This window comes from Gobius niger (genome assembly GCF_951799975.1).
Source record: "Gobius niger genome assembly, chromosome: 1".
NCBI classification, from domain to species: domain Eukaryota; kingdom Metazoa; phylum Chordata; class Actinopteri; order Gobiiformes; family Gobiidae; genus Gobius; species Gobius niger.
This window is the reverse complement of record NC_136852.1, coordinates 29,855,488-29,873,246: the sequence shown is the minus strand read 5'-3', so window position 1 is coordinate 29,873,246 and position 17,759 is coordinate 29,855,488. Positions and strand designations below refer to the sequence as shown.

General features: G+C 47.1%; 1 protein-coding gene across 1 annotated transcript in view; it reads right to left on the bottom strand.

Annotated features, from left to right (window-relative positions):
• Window positions 1-16,660, bottom strand: part of LOC306965230 (kinase suppressor of Ras 1-like) — a 29,602-nt gene extending 12,942 nt beyond the window's left edge. The window contains exons 1-10 of the mRNA XM_079559493.1: window positions 16,540-16,660; window positions 5,515-5,626; window positions 5,063-5,286; window positions 3,305-3,507; window positions 2,864-2,982; window positions 2,486-2,552; window positions 1,029-1,112; window positions 767-828; window positions 568-680; window positions 122-293 (exon numbers count right to left, since the gene is read on the bottom strand). Of these exons, the coding sequence (XP_079415619.1) occupies window positions 122-293; window positions 568-680; window positions 767-828; window positions 1,029-1,112; window positions 2,486-2,552; window positions 2,864-2,982; window positions 3,305-3,507; window positions 5,063-5,286; window positions 5,515-5,626; window positions 16,540-16,587 (1,204 nt within the window). The 5' untranslated portion in view covers window positions 16,588-16,660. The remainder of the gene's footprint in view (window positions 1-121; window positions 294-567; window positions 681-766; window positions 829-1,028; window positions 1,113-2,485; window positions 2,553-2,863; window positions 2,983-3,304; window positions 3,508-5,062; window positions 5,287-5,514; window positions 5,627-16,539) is intronic.
• Window positions 16,661-17,759: the final 1,099 nt, after the last annotated feature.

Here is a 17,759-nt window from a genome sequence, read left to right as displayed (position 1 = left end):
ATCAACTCGTCTAAGCACAGGCAAGAACATCTCAGTGTGTAAAAACGGTGGCCAGGGTTTGTTCGTTCATGCCGTGCTCCCCCCGAATAGAGCGAGTGTCGGCCGCGCTGCGTTCACAGACCTGGGAAATGGAAGCGCTGGTCCCTGGGCCCCTGAGCCGGTGATGCGTTGGGGGGCGGCGTGGCGGTCACGCTGGGGCTGCTCTGCTGATAGTTCGGCGAGGAGGGAGCGGAGGAGGTGGCGGACGACGCGTTGCTGCTGGAGTCCAGGTGAGAGGACACGGGCTGGGCTTCCTGACAGCGGAGACATGAGGGAACCACGTTATTGGCTCAAAATGTGTTCATGAGGCCGGTTTCAAACTGTGGTGCAGGCCTCAGTGGGGGCTAAAAGACTCTTCTGCAGATTTCATTAATCAACCTTACATTGGATGGTTTTAACCCAGTGTTACAATGATTAAATTAGCAAAGGAAGATCCAGAAGGAACTGAGGAATCTTGACTATTTTAAAAACCTTCCCTACGAGAATCGTGATCATAAAAGCTAAGCAGAAAAGTAGAACGACCCTGACCCTTTTGACGACCGCTTTGGGTAAAGTGCGGAACTGAATGGGGAGATCCACAGCGCGGTCGATTCTGTTGTTGATGTCCGATGGCACTGACTCCGCCCTCCGCATCTGTGGCACTGAAGGCACACACCAGAAGCACGCGAGTAAGTACAGGAAGTCAATAAGTCAATACATGCAAGGATTTTTCGAAGTCCGTGCTTACATGTGAGAAATGATATCCGACACGTGGGAGCGTCTTTGGTGCATTTGTTGTGGCACTTTAACCTGAAAAAGACACAGACAGAGGTCAAAAAGTTGATCAACCAGTGGTTAAACAGAGCACTGTGCCACTCCCAGGCCCAGACAAAGAAAATGAATTCATCTGCATCGGACAAGGGAATCTGCTTCAACTAAATGCCAAAATAAGATTCAAAACTGCAGATGAACTGAACCCCAGAAGAGTTTGTGTTGATTTTGTTACGTACTTGCAGTGTTTGCACTTGACTCCGAACATGACACTTTTGCGGCACACTTGGCACGTCTGCGAGAACCACGACTTGGTGGAAAACCTAAACGAGAGGGCGGAACATGCTGGTTTTTTCATCGCACGTTTAGGCAGATTTACAGCTGAGCACGTACCAGACACAAACAACACAATGCTTTGGATTCTTTGAATTCCGGGCTTTTTCAACACAGCGTTCCCAGAGAAAATGAAGCGGCCGACACTGTCCGAGCGACAGCAGAGATTAACCAGGAATGTGGACCGGAGCAGGGGCATCAACGTGGGGGAAACGCATTCAGGTTTGTCATGTGTTTAAACTGCTGACTATATGAGCCAATTAAATTAAATACATAACAGAATATAGTGACAATTGATCTTGTATTTAATCCTCCTTCAGGACTTCTGCTCTAAACATGTCCAAACATTCTACATCTGGAATCTTGGCTGTTTCCAAAATGAGCTAACGTAACATTAAACGTTAAATGTTACTTGAAAATTGACATATAGGGCCTGATTTACTAAACCAGAAACTAGTACTACCTAAATTTAGCACATCCTGTTTTATGTTTACATTATTAGTGGTGCAAGTGTCTTATGTGCTGTGCGTTTCTAGTAGGGCTGGGACAAAATATCGGATCGGACTTGGATGGCAATACTTTGTGCTGCAATACCAAGTATCGATACTTTAGCAAGTATCGTAATACTTTCAATACTTGTGTTTAGAGGCATTTTTATCACACACTCCTTTGTTTTCCAGTTGCACTTTGCTACTTTTTGTGTTAATGTACTTTTCAGTCTTAAAGAGGGGGTATTATGCTTTTTTCAATCACATAGCACCAGTCTATATCACACTACAATGATGACCAAACCTTCTGTTGGTCTGTAAATGCAGTAAATTAGAATAACTGCCTTGTATAAAATGTCTCTCTCAAAATGGCTGTAGTGAATGTCTTGAAATAGGCCTCTGTCTCTTTAAGAACCTCTGACCCTTTCCGACACGCCCCCTCCACACGCTGTCTGTGGCATCAGTGGGGAGGGGGTTCTGCTGAGGAGCAGTGGTTGGTTACTCGGCTGGTGACGAAAGCTCGGAGGCGTCTCCAGGAGGTGGGGGCGTTCCTAGGAGGACTCAGGCAAACCTATCCCTAAAATGGCCGCCATCAGAGTTTCTACAGATTACTCAAAAATACGTGAATGTGCCAAGGCAACACTTCAGGCATGTTTTTAATGAGGGAATGACATAATAACATGATGTAAAGCTTGAAAAAGTCGATTTTGCATAATACCCCCCCTTTAACACTTAACAGTAAATGTCAAATAGCATTTGGTTTATAAACTTTGGACACATGACTGTCTACACATTTTAACTGCTTTTTGCACCAGTTTATATTTTCCTGATGTCTTAAGGCTTAATAAAGCGGGCCCCTCGTGTATTGTGCTTACCTGTGGGTGACAGTGAGCCCCAAGTCCCCCCTTAAGGCCTGTGGGGATCCTCTGAGTTTGGACGAACCTGTGAAAACATCGAACACATCGAACTCAAGGGCACAGTGTAGAAATGTGAGCGCTGCACTTTTTCATTTGTTCTTTAGCCAACCATAAGCGTTCCACGGGGATCGCAGAAACTCGTTTTCAGTCACACAGTAGTTAGTGAGAACGGTCTGTAGTGGCTTTTTAAAGAGCGTGTATTACTCTCTTTGCAGGAGTAATGTCCAGCACATCTTTATCACTATCTTACACTGTTGGAGAATACTGATCTAAAACAGCTGATACTAAACACCCAGTGGCTTCACTTCCTGACTGTCCAAACTAGGTCGAACTCACTGTCGTAGTACGGTCCGGGGGTGCGGGCGGACAGGGGGGTGCGCAGGCTGCTGTCGTCTGGGACCGTCCCAACACCATTCAACTGTAGAGCGGCCACTGGTCTGTTCTTCTTACAGCCTCTGAAAACGAAGATTGTCGAGATTTAGAAATATTGCGTGAACGCTTTATTGAATTCAGTAAATCTCAAAAAAAGCCGCAGTCATTTCCTCAAGACAGTCAACTTTTTGTTTTTGCTTATTATGAGGCGACTGTAATTGAAACCTTCAGTCGATTCAGAAACAGGTTTACCGAGGCGTCAAAGAGGGACAGAAATAGGACCTACAGGAGCTCTTTGGAATGCGCCTGGACGACTGAGAGCTAATATTACTGCTCACATCTCATGAATTTAAAATGTGTTCAGTGTATTCAGTATTTTTGTGGTGGCCTTGTACTTGCACTCACTTGTTGTTGGGTGGCTCCTCGATGCGGTTGGCCAGCTGGGACTCGTGGCTCTTGCTGCGGGTCAGACTCTGCAGGTTTGGGAGGAGCTGGAGGAGTTTCCGGGACGTGGGGGGAGTGTGGGAGACCTTCCCCGCTCGGCTCCTCTGCGTCTGGGGCACAGGCGGAGACTGAGGGTCCGACTCCGGGATGAAGGGATCTGGGAGCTAGACGTGGGGGGAAATTGACAGAAATAAAAACCTTTTCTTTTTCATTTCATTCTTTTTTTTAAGATAAGATGAATCAGATAGATTACGATCCATATTAAATTAAAGAGGTACCAGTTTTTCATGGAATGGCTGTGTATTGAGATATTTGAACCATAGACAACCATAGACATAATAAATTATAGACTCTGTCTCCTCACTCCTCCCCGTCAACCATAATGACCACGTTCGAAAGAGAATCTATTGCAGATTTACAGACTCCTCCTACCCTGCTCCTCCTCCCTGTTCCTAAAAATGGCATAAGGGCGGGATCTTCACTGTAGACTCGGCCCTCACGGGGCGTGTAGTTCGGTCGTAACCGTGCCCGTGCTGTTAGCTCTAATGCTAACGGCCTGTCAATCAGAGTCTATCCTTCATTAGTATACGAGATTTCTAAAATGTTTCATATGCAAACCAGCCTGGTTTCTTTAACTGTAACTGTCTAATGGAGAAGTTTGTTGTTGTTTTTGAAGTTGTTTTGCCGCCCAAATATGGAGGTACTGCAGCAATGGCGTCGGGGTCAAAAAGCAGTGCAACCAGCGGCCATTGGGTGGGGCATTAAAATCAAACTGTTATACAAGTTGTACTTTAATTGTGATTAGGTCATTTAAGATAATATGGATGATTAATGTTGCAAGATTAATTGCAATCAAATCAAAATTACAATTTGTATCTTTAAAAAATCCACTTCCACTATCCACTTGTTGTAACCAGAGTAACAAATTCAAATATTTTCCTTACTGGGTTTCAGTAATATGAACTTTCTCTGTTATTGGTGCCATTTTTACTCAAAGTATAAAATTTTAAGTCTTGATATGCTAATCTATTTTACTGTTACAATTTTCTGTTGCATTTCAATAAGTCCACAGAATTATTGAGATATGATAATGTCTGAAAGCAACTAAAAACAGTCTCCATAGAGCGCAACAGTCCCACCCACTCCCGGTCACGTGTCGGGTCCAACATAAAAAAAACAACTATCAATTATTAAGAGTTTAGCATCACGGCGCTGGCTAATCAGCTATGTGCTAACTACCGACACTTGTGCGGGTTTTTAAACAAGAAAGAAACAAACAATACTTGAAAATACGCCAAAATTACTTTAATAATTTTGCAGTTTATAACGTTTTTGATAAATCTTAAATTTTACCCTGTATGTTTCATGTCCGTGAGTTAGCACATAGCTGATTAGTCGGCGCCGTGATGCTAAACTCTTAATAGTGACTTTTTTAGAAAAGTCAATGCTAATAATACATGGGATTTTTTGTGTCGGGTCCGACACGTGACCGGAAGTGGGTGGGACTGTGGAGCTCTATTAGGATTCCTCATGTCTAAAACCTGCTGACCTTGTAGTTTAAACATCCAGAGGAACGTTTTTAGTGCATGCCAACTAAATCTTATGTTGAATATAAACTGCACATCTAAACTCATTAAATTTGCAATGAAGAGTGTTTTGTTTTCTTTTTCCAGAATTGTGCAGCCCTATTTCAAATAAGATTTGGACACCATGCCGCACCTCTCCCTCCTCTCCTGTAGAGGACACCGACGGTCGCGGGGCCATGTCCGAGCAGGGCACCACCGAGATGGAGATGGAGCGGCCGTGGTTGTAGGGGGGCAGGTCGTGGAGCGTGGGGGGGCTCAGAGGGGAGAAGGGGTTGCTGTCCTTACTGGACACACTGGTCATACTGTCCTGCCGATCTGACCCGCACGAGAGGCTGGACACTGGGCTGGCCTCACATCCTGGAAGAGAGATTGAACATTTTAAATCACGTTACATACTGGCTGTAGCAGCTTCAAAAATCTGAAGGTAATGCCTGAATTCAGGTGACCCAAGCCAACATAGTTTGATTGGGCAAAAATATTTTTACCCTACAAAATGAATTAAAAAAAGTCAGGTATAGCTCCTTTAAGAAGTAAACTTAATTTGTTAACTTTTAGAAACAGATTGACTCTCCTCTGTCAGTATACCTGAGTCAGTGCTGGTCTTCAGCCAGGAGAGGGCAGCAGTGAGGCGGTCCTCAGTGGAGCCCAGGCGTCTCATGTCGGGGTCCAGGGGCCGAGGGAGCTCCCCCACTGCAGCCTGAAGACGACATAGACCCAAAACCTTTAGTCAGGGTATCTTTATACATGAGGGCAAAATTAACTATGGATACAATACATGAACTATGGATAACTTTAAGTTTTAAAATGGTATATTTGTTTAGGCATTGATGAAAAACATTCTCCAAGGTGAAGTGGTGTCTAAAACCTAATGCACGTAATGAGCTTACAAAGATCAAAAAGTGCACAGCATGAACAAGCGCGTTCAGCACAGTGTTGTAACCAAACACAACGCTAAACAGGGAAAACAATACAGACTTTCCCATGAACTTGGTTGCTCATTGACCAAACAGAAACCTCCCCGTGTTTATGGTGCTGCCTTCAGGGTCTGACAGTAAAGTTGGAGATAAGAGCGCCGGTCTGACACAGCAGTGACGGGAGAGCGGAGTTTCCAAAGTGCGTCAATGGCAAACGGCATCCAGGAATGAGTCATGATAAACAGAGATCAGCTGTGCTACGGAGCAATCATGTGGGATTATGACAAATATAAAGGACGACCCCATGAACTGCTACCTTAACGTGGTGGGGTTGTTTGAGTGCCCGAATGATCCGAGGAGCTATGTTGTCTGGGGCTTTATGCCCCTGGTAGGGTCTCCCATGGCAAACAGGTCCGAGGTGACGGGTCAGACGAAGAGCAGTTCAGAAGACCCCAATGGACGTACGACATTCAAGGACCGTGACGTCGCCCGGCATGGCGCAGCCGGGGCCCCACCCTGGAGCCAGACCTGGGGTTGGGGCCCGAACGCGAGCGTCTGGTGGCCGGGTCTCTGCCCACGGGGCCCGGCCGGGCCCAGCCCGAAGGGACGACGTGGGCCCGCCCTCCTGTGGACCCACCACCCGCAGAGGGATCCGTAGGGGTCGGGTGCGGAGAGGACTGGGTGGCAGTCAGAGGCAGGTGCCTCGACGACCTGGTCCGCATGCACAGCTTCTGGCGTTCGGGACATGGAACGTCACCTCGCTGGGGGGGAAGGAGCCTGAGCTTGTGCGGGAGGTGGAGAGATACCGACTAGATATAGTCGGGCTCACCTCCACGCACAGTTTGGGTTCCGGATCCCAACTCCTGGAGAGAGGCTGGACTCTCCATTTTTCTGGAGTTGCCCGCGGGGAGAGGCGGCGGGCTGGGGTGGGTTTGCTCATATCCCCCCAGCTCAGCCGCCACGTGTTGGAGTTCACCCCGGTGGACGAGAGGGTCGCGTCCCTACGCCTTCGGGTCGGGGACAGGTCTCTCACCGTTGTTTCGGCCTACGGGCCCAACATCGGTGCAGAGTACCCGGCCTTCTTGGAGTCCCTGGGAGGGGTACTAGATAGTGCTCCGACTGGGGACTCCATTGTTCTGCTGGGGGACTTCAACGCCCACGTGGGTAACGACAGTGAGACCTGGGAGGGGGTGATTGGGAAGAACGGCCTCCCCGATCTGAACCCGAGTGGTGTTCTGTTATTGGACTTCTGTGCTAGTCACAGTTTGTCCATAACGAACACCATGTTCGAGCACAAGGGTGTCCATAAGTGCACGTGGCACCAGGACACCCTAGGCAGGAGGTCGATGATCGACTTTGTAGTTGTGTCGTCTGACCTCCGGCCGCGTGTCTCGGACACTCGGGTGAAGAGAGGGGCTGAGCTGTCAACCGATCACCACCTGGTGGTGAGCTGGATCCGCTGGCAGGGGAGGAAGCCGGTCAGACCTGGCAGGCCCAAGCGTGTTGTGAGGGTCTGCTGGGAACGTCTGGTGGATCCCTCTGTCAGTGGGGTCTTCAACTCCCACCTCCGGAAGAGCTTCTCCCAGATTCCGGGGGAGGCGGGGGACATGGAGTCAGAGTGGACTCTGTTCTCCTCCTCCATTGTCGATGCGGCTGCTCGTAGTTGTGGCCGTAAGGTCTCTGGTGCCTGTCGCGGCGGCAATCCCCGAACCCGGTGGTGGCGCCCGGAAGTAAGGGATGCCGTCAAGCTGAAGAAGGAGTCCTACCTGGCCTTGTTGGCTTGTGGGACTCCTGAGGCAGCTGAGAGGTACCGGCAGGCCAAGCGTGCTGCGGCTCGTGCGGTCGCGGAGGCTAAAACTCGGGTCTGGGAGGAGTTCGGGGAGGCCATGGAGGAAGACTATCGGTCGGCCTCGAAGAGATTCTGGCAAACCATCCGGCGCCTCAGGAGGGGGAAGCAGTGCTTCACCAACACTGTTTACAGTGCGGGTGGGGAGCTGCTGACCTCGACTGGGGATGTCGTCGGGCGGTGGAAGGAGTACTTCGAGGACCTACTCAATCCCGTCGTCACGTCTTCCAATGAGGAAGCAGAGGCTGGGGACTCGGAGGTGGGCTCACCCATCACCGGGGCTGAAGTCACCAAGGTGGTGAGAAAGCTCCTTGGTGGCAAGGCTCCGGGGGTGGATGAGATTCGCCCTGAGTACCTTAAGTCTCTGGATGTTGTAGGACTGTCTTGGCTGACACGTCTCTGCAACATCGCGTGGCGGTCGGGGACAGTGCCCCTGGATTGGCAGACCGGGGTGGTGGTCCCTCTCTTTAAAAAGGGGGATCGGAGGGTGTGTTCCAATTACAGAGGAATCACCCTCCTTAGCCTCCCCGGTAAGGTCTATTCCGGGGTGCTGGAGAGGAGGATCCGGCCGATGGTTGAACCTCGGATTCAGGAGGAACAATGCGGTTTTCGTCCTGGTCGTGGCACACTGGACCAACTCTATACCCTTCATCGGGTACTCGAGGGTTCGTGGGAGTTCGCCCAACCAGTCCACATGTGTTTTGTGGATCTGGAGAAAGCGTTCGACCGCGTCCCTCGTGGTGCCCTGTGGGGGGTGCTCCGGGAGTATGGGGTCCGGGGCCCTCTGCTAAGGGCTGTCCGTTCCCTGTATGACCGCAGCAGGAGCTTGGTTCGCATTGCCGGCAGTAAGTCAGACCTGTTCCCGGTGCGTGTTGGTCTCCGCCAGGGCTGCCCTTTGTCACCGGTTCTGTTCATTACTTTTATGGACAGAATTTCTAGGCGCAGCCAGGGGCCGGAGGGTGTCCGGTTTGGGAGCCTCAGAGTCTCATCTCTGCTGTTTGCGGACGATGTTGTTCTGATGGCTTCAACGAACCGGGACCTTCAGCACGCTCTGGGGCGGTTTGCAGCCGAGTGTGTAGCGGCCGGGATGAGGATCAGCACCTCCAAATCCGAGGCCATGGTTCTCCACCGGAAAAAGGTGGTTTCCCCTCTTCAGGTCGGTGGGGAGTCCTTGCCTCATGTGGAGGAGTTCAAGTATCTCGGGGTCTTGTTCACGAGTGAGGGACGGATGGAGCGTGAGATCGATAGACGGATCGGTGCGGCGTCAGCAGTGATGCGGTCGCTGTATCGGTCTGTCGTGGTGAAGAGGGAGCTGAGTCGGAGGGCAAAGCTCTCGATTTACCGATCGATCTACGCTCCCACCCTCACCTATGGTCATGAGATTTGGGTCATGACCGAAAGGACAAGATCGCGAATACAAGCGGCCGAAATGAGTTTCCTTCGCAGGGTGGCTGGGCGCACCCTCCGAGATCGGGTGAGGAGCTCAGTTACCCGGGAGGAGCTCGGAGTAGAGTCGCTGCTCCTTCACGTCGAAAGGAGCCAGCTGAGGTGGCTCGGGCATCTGTTTCGGATGCCTCCTGGTCGCCTCCCGCGGGAGGTGTTCCAGGCATGTCCTAGTGGGACAAGGCCTCGTGGAAGGCCCAGGACACGGTGGTGGGACTATGTCTCCGAGCTGGCCTGGTGTCGCCTCGGGGTCCCCCCAGAACAGCTGGAGGAGGTGTGTGTGGATCGGGAAGTTTGGGCATCTCTGCTGAGACTGCTGCCCCCGCGACCCGGCCCCGGATAAAGCGGAAGAAAATGGATGGATGGATGGATAAAGGACGAGTGAAAACGAGAGCGGCAAACTTTCCCATTCATTTAGTGTTTAGAATTATTAGAGTATTAGAGTATTTTAAGCCACGCCGCGGAACAGTCCAGGTTATATAAACAAGTCAGCGATACCAAAACGTGCTCAGCTATACAACAGAAATGATATATTTTGCAAGGGGTAAGAAGGGGTAATGATTCAAACGTCATGTTCACTGCCGTGCGGTCAAAACTAAGCACCGGCATTGCCACGGAGACGAGCTGCTGATGTGCCGCATAGAAATAAAAAGGGAAGCAGCGTTCAATCCAAACGGACAGTTAGAAAGTAGGCTAGTCCGGGAGACTTTCTAGAGCCTGTTAGCCTGCTCAATGTGTTGTTCCTATAGTCGTTAAAAATAGGCATAAATCATCACAAATTATGAACGATCCAGATGTTTTCAACCACATTTAGCTGAAGTCAAAGCCTAGTTAGAAATCATTCTTTTGAGATTTTACTTTAGATACAAACTAGAGACTATAAAAGTGGCCTTTGAGCTAGACGCTAACTCAAATTCAGTTTTTGCCTTTTGTGGGACGGATACACATCCAGTGGCCACTGAACTTCATCTTATAAGATGTTAATGATGAAGAAACCACAGAAATGATATAAATAAAGGACAAAACATTCCTCCCATACGTTAGTATTACACCTGTCTACCCTATCCGTTTGTATGGGGATGGAACGTTCAATTTAAATCAGGTGCGGGATTCGACGGCTAACAGAATGTGTGCATTTGTAGGAACGGGCTCAGATTCTACTGTAGCTAAAGGCATTTCTGTGATTCCTATGATGTGCTGCTGTGGCACATGTGGTGGAACACTGTCCAGGCTCCGACAATTTGCTGAATGTCTCTGCCAGGTCTGCCATTGCTATGAAATAAAGTTATGATCGCGATAAAGCTAAAAACAGAACAAACCTTTATGCTTTCAAGAACAACCTCGATACAAAAAAGTCAAAGTCAAAGATGTCTAAACATGTTAAAGTGCGTGTTTTGTGAGGATATATACATATATATATATCAGAATGGTAAAGACAATAAAGCATCTTCTCCAGTAAGTCCTCTGTTGTTTGTGTCAAATGCCGTAGCCGTTTCCAGGAATGTGTCGGCCGCCTGTGAAAGCGGCTGGACCCTGAGTCTTTGTGCGCCTCTGAATGGACTGACTCAGCTGCTGGCTCTCCGCATTGTTTTCCGGGGAATTCAACACAGCACAGCAGCAGAGGCGTCTAACAGAGTGAAGCTATATGTGCAATAAAAACAAAAAAAGGGACAATCTGGTATTTTGTAAGAGTTTTAGCGAAGAAATACATAAGAAGAATGAACAACTCGTTTCCTACAAGAATGAGTAATGGTTTCACACAACCAGGAACAAGGAGTGGGACGTTGCAAAAATATTCTCAACAATGCAGGTTAATAAACACATGACAGACTCATGCATGTAAACACGCCATGCCGGTTTGTAGAACGCTGATTTCCATCTATTATCCCGCACTCACAGACGGGATCGTATTGTAAATGTTTCTAATGGTAAAGGCAGGGGTCTGCAGGGGTGCACAGATGAATTATATCCAATGGGGGAGGAAAGCCCTTCTTTTCGGTCCTCATGGTGGGACCCCCTGGGAGAGACTTGAGAAGGAACTCTATAATTTGGAAACCTATGAGGACTTTACAGCTCCAAAAAAAACAGCTTAAAACCCTGTCTCCAAGGGATTTCATGTTTTCACATAATAAAGCTATCTTCAGCGACAACCCTGAGGGGAGTATGATATTTTTAACCACCTTAGTTTTTGTTCTGTCCATTTCTAAACTTTGAGCTTTTGCCTTTGATGGACGGGCCCTGGAGCATTGTGGAGACTTGCAGTCGCTCTGTGCACCCCGTGAGGGTGGAGTTTCCCTGCTTTGCCCTTTTTGCTCTGCAGGAGGAGACAGTCATCACTGATGCTAATGGAAGCAGTGAGGAAGAGAGATCAATTATACATTCACGTTTATGGTTTATCTTGAATTATTCATCGTATATTAAAAAAAAGTTTTAAAGGGGTATTATGCAAAATCGACTTTTTCAAGCTTTACATCATGTTATTATGTCATTCCCTCATTAAAAACATGCCTGAAGTGTTGCCTGGGCACATTCACGTATTTTTGAGTAATCTGTAAAAACTCTGATGGCGGCCATTTTAGGGATAGGTTTGCCTGAGTCCTCCTAGGAACGCCCCCACCTCCTGGAGACGCCCCCGAGCTTTTGTCACCAGCCGAGTAACCAACCACTGCTCCTCAGCAGAACCCCCTCCCCACTGATGCCACAGACAGCGTGTGGAGGGGGCGTGTCGGAAAGGGTCAGAGGTTCTTAAAGAGACAGAGGCCTATTTCAAGACATTCGCTACAGCCATTTTGAGAGAGCAATTTTATACAAGGCAGTTATTCTAATTTACTGCATTTACAGACCAACAGAAGGTTTCGTCATCATTGTAGTGTGCCATAGACTGGTGCTATGTGATAGAAAAAAGCATAATACCCCCTCTTTAACAATTAAAGGGACTATACGGAGTTTAAAAATGTCAAAATTATGTATTTTCCTTCCCCTAAATGTTCCAACAATGTCCTAATGTGTAGAATGTGCCCAGACCTGTTCACCACAACTGCCTCTAAAACCCTGCACTGTCACTCAAAAAGGTGTTAATTCGGGTCCGAAGCGCCGTCATGCACGAGCCGAATATAGAAGCTGCAGTTACACGCATGACCTGAGGTGGCAGTAGTGAGTATAAAATGGCTAACTTGCATCTAGCCCCTTTAAATATGTCAGCGCTTCTTAAACCTTTCTCACCATGTACCACCCCATACAATATTTGGCCTTCCAGGTACCACCGGGCCTGGATCAAGATCAAATCAGGACTGAACTGGGTCTAAAACGGTCTCAACTGGGTGTAAATGACGTCCAAACCACACGTGTTTAACATAGAAGCTGCAGTTACGCTTAAGACCTGAGGTGGCAGTAGTGAGTATAAAAATGACCAACTCGCATCTAATCCCTTTAAGAATAATGGAAATTGTCTCTAATCCAAATGAAAGAAGTCTAAAGCTGCAGTTGACCCCAGGTACCACCAGGGGAATCAGTTTGTGAATCATTGACACAGTATGGTAATGGGACAGTAAGTACTACACAGGTGCATCGTTGTGAGTTATATGATTACACTATATGGCACCTTTTACCTGATATTGCAAAGGTATGAATTAACCCCCATTTATGTACAAATTAAAAAAAAACATGGTGGTGATTGGAGAGGGCAACTATGGCTCACTCACTAGGATAGCTTCCCATCACGAGTGCGCAGATCCAATGGATAAATACTTAAAAGGCCTGGAGTGTCTTGAAAGGCAACAGTGTAAGACCGTCTGTTCTACTCTGTTAGTCCTTCACACTGAAGGCGACAGTCTGGACGGCCCCGGGGCATCTTTCTATCAACAAAATGATGAAATGTTCGAAGGCCCGGCAGCGACAGAGGCTCGGTTTTCAGTAAACATAAAACTATTTCTTTAAAAAAACGCCCTCGGCAACGACCGCACCGTGACAACTGCTCTGTCGGCGCATTCAGGGCAGACGGCTTTCTTGGAAGACGTTTTAATGCCCAAAAGAGTAGCCAGTCAGAGGAAACCACAGCGGTCCCGAGTTCGATTCCAAGACGGTGAACCCCCAAAAGCGTCCCACTGCTGGGCACTCCTGACCGGCATTTCTGTTCACTCAATCGGTCAGACGTGGCACTTTTTTTTTTTAGACGCTGGAAGTTTACACCGAATAGTTATTTCTAGCTAGGACGCATGACGTTTATTTATTAAGAAGGGAAGAAGTGTCTTGCCCAAGGACACAGCAACAGCACTATTTCAAAAGTTATTTATAATACTAAACATTATTCTGGACTTTTGAATTCAAACAGGAAAAAAAATATACTATTCCATGTCTTATAACCTTAAGTTGATAATTGAGGCTTAAAGGGACTATAAAGAGCTTAAAAATGTTAAAATCACGTATTTTCCTCCCTCTACATGTTCCAGCCATGTCCTAATGTGTAGAATGAGCTCAGACCTGTCTCTACCTCTAAAATCCTGCGCTGTCACTCAAAACGGTGTTACTTCGGGTCCGAATTGCCGTCATGCACGAGCTTAATATAGAAGCTGCAGTTACACGCATGACCTGAGGTGGCAGTAGTGAGCATAAAATGGCTAACTTGCATCTAGCCCCTTTAAACTAATTATTTTTGCCACCTCAGCCTTGATATTTTGCATTTCTAACCATTTGAAGTGATGTCCGAGCAAAGAAAAGACAGTGAGGCAGCGGTGGGAATGACAATGCAAGCCGACACTTTCGGCAAAAACGGAATGCTAGCAAATCTAAAGCTTCGTGTTAGCAAGCCGGGAAACTTTTCAGCGTTCTTTAGCCTGCGCAATGTATTTTTCCTATAGCCATTAGCATTTAGCAATCAAGCAACCCCATTTTATGAAAGATCCAGACGCTTTCTGCTGTTGTCAATATGTCGACCACATTTAGGTGATATCTAAATACAGACTTTTGAGGATTTTACTTCAGAATAAGGGTATAAAAGTGTCCACTGAAATGCTACATTGATTTTCATTAAGATGCAAATAATAGAGAAACCACAGAAAATACATAAATGCCTTTTTGAATATAGGGCCTGGCTTCTCCGTTCATTTGTATGTGGATAGAGGGCTAAACAGAAGTACGGATTTGAAGGAACAGGCTCAGAAAGCTAACAGCATTTTTGTCATTTCTATTGTCGTGATGAACACACTTGAACTGCTCCAAACAGGTCCCGGTGATGGATTATGATTGTAACAAAGAGCACAAAAAGTGGAGACTTCATCTATTGACAAGTCCAAACCTCTCCTCTCCCTGACTGCCAGCGCTGACCCAGTTGAAGAGGGATGTGACTGGCTCCCGATGAGCAGCTGAGGGCGGCTCTGTGTTTTCAGTGGAAATGCTCCACATTCCTGCTCCTCCTGTGGCTGCAGCTCGCTCTGCTTTTAGCCCCGTCAGAAGAAGACGCGACGGAGCAGAAGACCTTAAAAAACGACAGAGCGGAACCAAACAGTGTCTCCCCACGTGCACCACCTGTCACCGCTTCTTTGGCAGACCAGGGCGAGCACTGAACCAGCCCCTGGACGCCTCTGATACTGACCACTGCGGACTGGGGCTCTCTGGAGATGGTTCCATCAGCAGTGAGAACTTCCCAGATGCCCTAAAATAAATTGATCCAGGAGGGTTACAGCAAAAGCTAACTGCACATACAGCCACAGTGCCACTAAGAGGTCAAATATGCACCTTTAATGGAACATACTGGGCTGATGGGAAATCTTTTTTATCACATTGTGCAGCCCTATAAACCAGGTTTCCTCAGCTAGATACTGATATTACCCCGTAAGAGCTGCACTAATATGAATCAAAACAAAAGCCACAGGACAAAGTCAGCATAGGCCGGAGTTGAGGGAGCTGCTCAGGAGGAACCGGAAGGACGAGGTGGAGGAGCCGACTAATGCGGGACACCATGCTCTGAAACAGGGACAGGAGGCGGTACATTGTTTCAGCCGGGGTTTCCTCCGGGTACACCAGTTTCTCCTACCTCCCAAAAAAACATGCTGGTCAGGTTGGCCCACGTTGGCGGCACAGCTCCGGACTAACCTAACACCTGAACGCAATTTTTTTTTTTAATTGTACAGTGATGACAAATACAGCACTTTTGGCTGGCCATATATAGTCAAAATTACTTTAGAGGCCTATGTTTCGGCCTATTAGAGCCATAATAGACTGAAACATAGTCATTTGGCCCATTATGAGGCTTTCCAGTTTCTATAACGTATCTGTTTGGTTACTGTTCCCATTGTAAAGACCATAGATACAGTCACAGGGAGGTAGAGCCGGGCGGTGCATACCGATACCGGGGCAGTGCCTGGGCATGTCGGCTGTGTTCGCAGCGGCACAGAACAGCTACAAAAAGAAGAGCCTATAACGCGAGCTAATAAAGACATAAAAACTGCACACGTGGAGCCCATATCGTTCACACCAGTGCAACAGGGTAAACAGAGGGAAGAGGGGAAGGCTAGAGTCCAGAGAAACAATGTGATGGGAAAAGTCAGGACTGGACTTGAGGCGGTTTGATGTTTCAGCTGACAGTATGCAGCACCTTGTCACCATTTGTGGGATTTGTGGAAATTTTCTAGACATTTTAACTCCAGTACTTCGGTAATGTTCAGCTGAGAATCATATTTTGGCAAAACTTCCCACCTCTTCTCTATCAAACAGCAAATACATGTATGCAGCGACACCTCAGTGACAAGGGGACGACTCAACGCTGCAAGAAAGACAAGTATACCTCACATCAAACCGTTGAGAAATGGCCACTGCCAGAGCAAATATCACTCAAATCTAATAAAAACACATAAAAGTGTGATCATACCTGGTCTATGAGGCTGAAAATGAATGGTTAACCTATGCATAACTTCAGCTAACATTTATAGGCCTATAACTTTTAAAACAATTGAGCTAGTGCAGATACGTTCCTTTTTTTGTTTACACACAAGAGAAATGAATAAAAAATGGCATATGGCAGGATTTCATGTTTTTTCTAGTTATCCGGCTACATAGTTTGATGGAATAATGCCTGTGGTGATGGTTTTGGATCAGCATAGTGGCAGTTTTTACAAAGAAACGTTTTTAAAGGTCTCATCCTGTTCCCATAGAAGGAAGTAAAATAATCAATAAATGTTTGAAATACAAATATTACTGTGTTACTCATGTTCTGGCAACACGTCCAACTCTCACATGCACTTAAAGTTAGTGAGGCGCACAATGAAAAGTGACAAGACAACATGTCAACAGGCATAACTGCACATTGCAAACCTTTAAGTCTATCCAACCAGGAAAAGCTCCAAGAAACTCCAGCTTACTACCCTCACTTTGCCCATAAAATGACTGAAACCCAATGAAATGTCAGATTACCATGTCTCCAGCTGCCTCTCCATTGACCACCGCAGCCTCTTCACTCATAATAGTCCCATTTTAATCCCAATCTTTTCCAACCAAACCATGTCAGAGCCGCAGTGACAGAAGTGATCGCTCCTGCGCTGTGAAGCTGTCCTTGGACCTGCCTCCTTGTGTCCCGCCCCCCGTGAGCTTCTCGTCCAATCCGAGCGGAGCAGCGGAGATGGCCCTTCAGCCCTGTGAGTCCTTCCTGAAATACCAGAGCGGTGCATAAGGAGACAGGACGGCTACGTGAGGGCGAGGAGGAAGGGGACGGACATTTGTGGATCATAAAAAAGGAGTTGTTAGACTAAATGCTTTAAGTCAGAGGATCTGGCAACCCGAAGTGTGTGGGGCTCATGTCACTTTCTCATTGGAAATATACAGGTAGCAGCAGGTCAAATGGTATGCTTTCAAAGGCACTGTAAAACAAATGAATTAAGGGAAATGTAGATATTGAAAGAATCAAAAGGGATATAAGGGGAAACTTTAGAGCATTTGTACAATTTCACCAAGGGCTACAGTGGAATGTGCTTTGGACCACATAGTTTTCTGTATTTTTGATGAACTTGTGCAGTAACAAGAGTTGGGCAAAGTCATTATTGTCAAAAAAATCTTGATTTGAACCCAAATGTATGTTTTTTTTTAATGAAGGTTAAAACCTTTTTTGGCACAATTCATTGAATGACTTTTAATGCTTTATTTTCAAAGCATGTGAAATGATTAAAAAGCACGGAAAAGCCAGTCTAGCAGGATATTGGCCCTTTGAGCACTAATCTTGTGAGGGAAGCCCACACCTAAACCTGTATCTTAGAACCCAACCCAACATTTCCTCACAAAAACAAGCCGTTTTCTAACAATAGCCTAATACAGTGGCTCAGTGGTTCACCATCCACCCACAAACACCAGGGTTAATGATATAATTCCTCACAATGTGTAAATGAGTACAGTATGTTACATCAGAATGCCCACATGCTGAAGTGTACCTGACTTTTCTTGTAGTAGTAATAAGTACATTTCTTTTTGCCATCATAGACCACTCTACATCGAAATAAACAACTGATCAATATCTAACAGTTCGATGTATTCATGGTGGTTCCCTCTGCTTCATGTCTCTGACAAACTGCATGCATCCAAAACACGCTTTCTGCCTCTTCTTGCCTCCGAATCTGCAGACGATTATATGGACCGAAATGTCG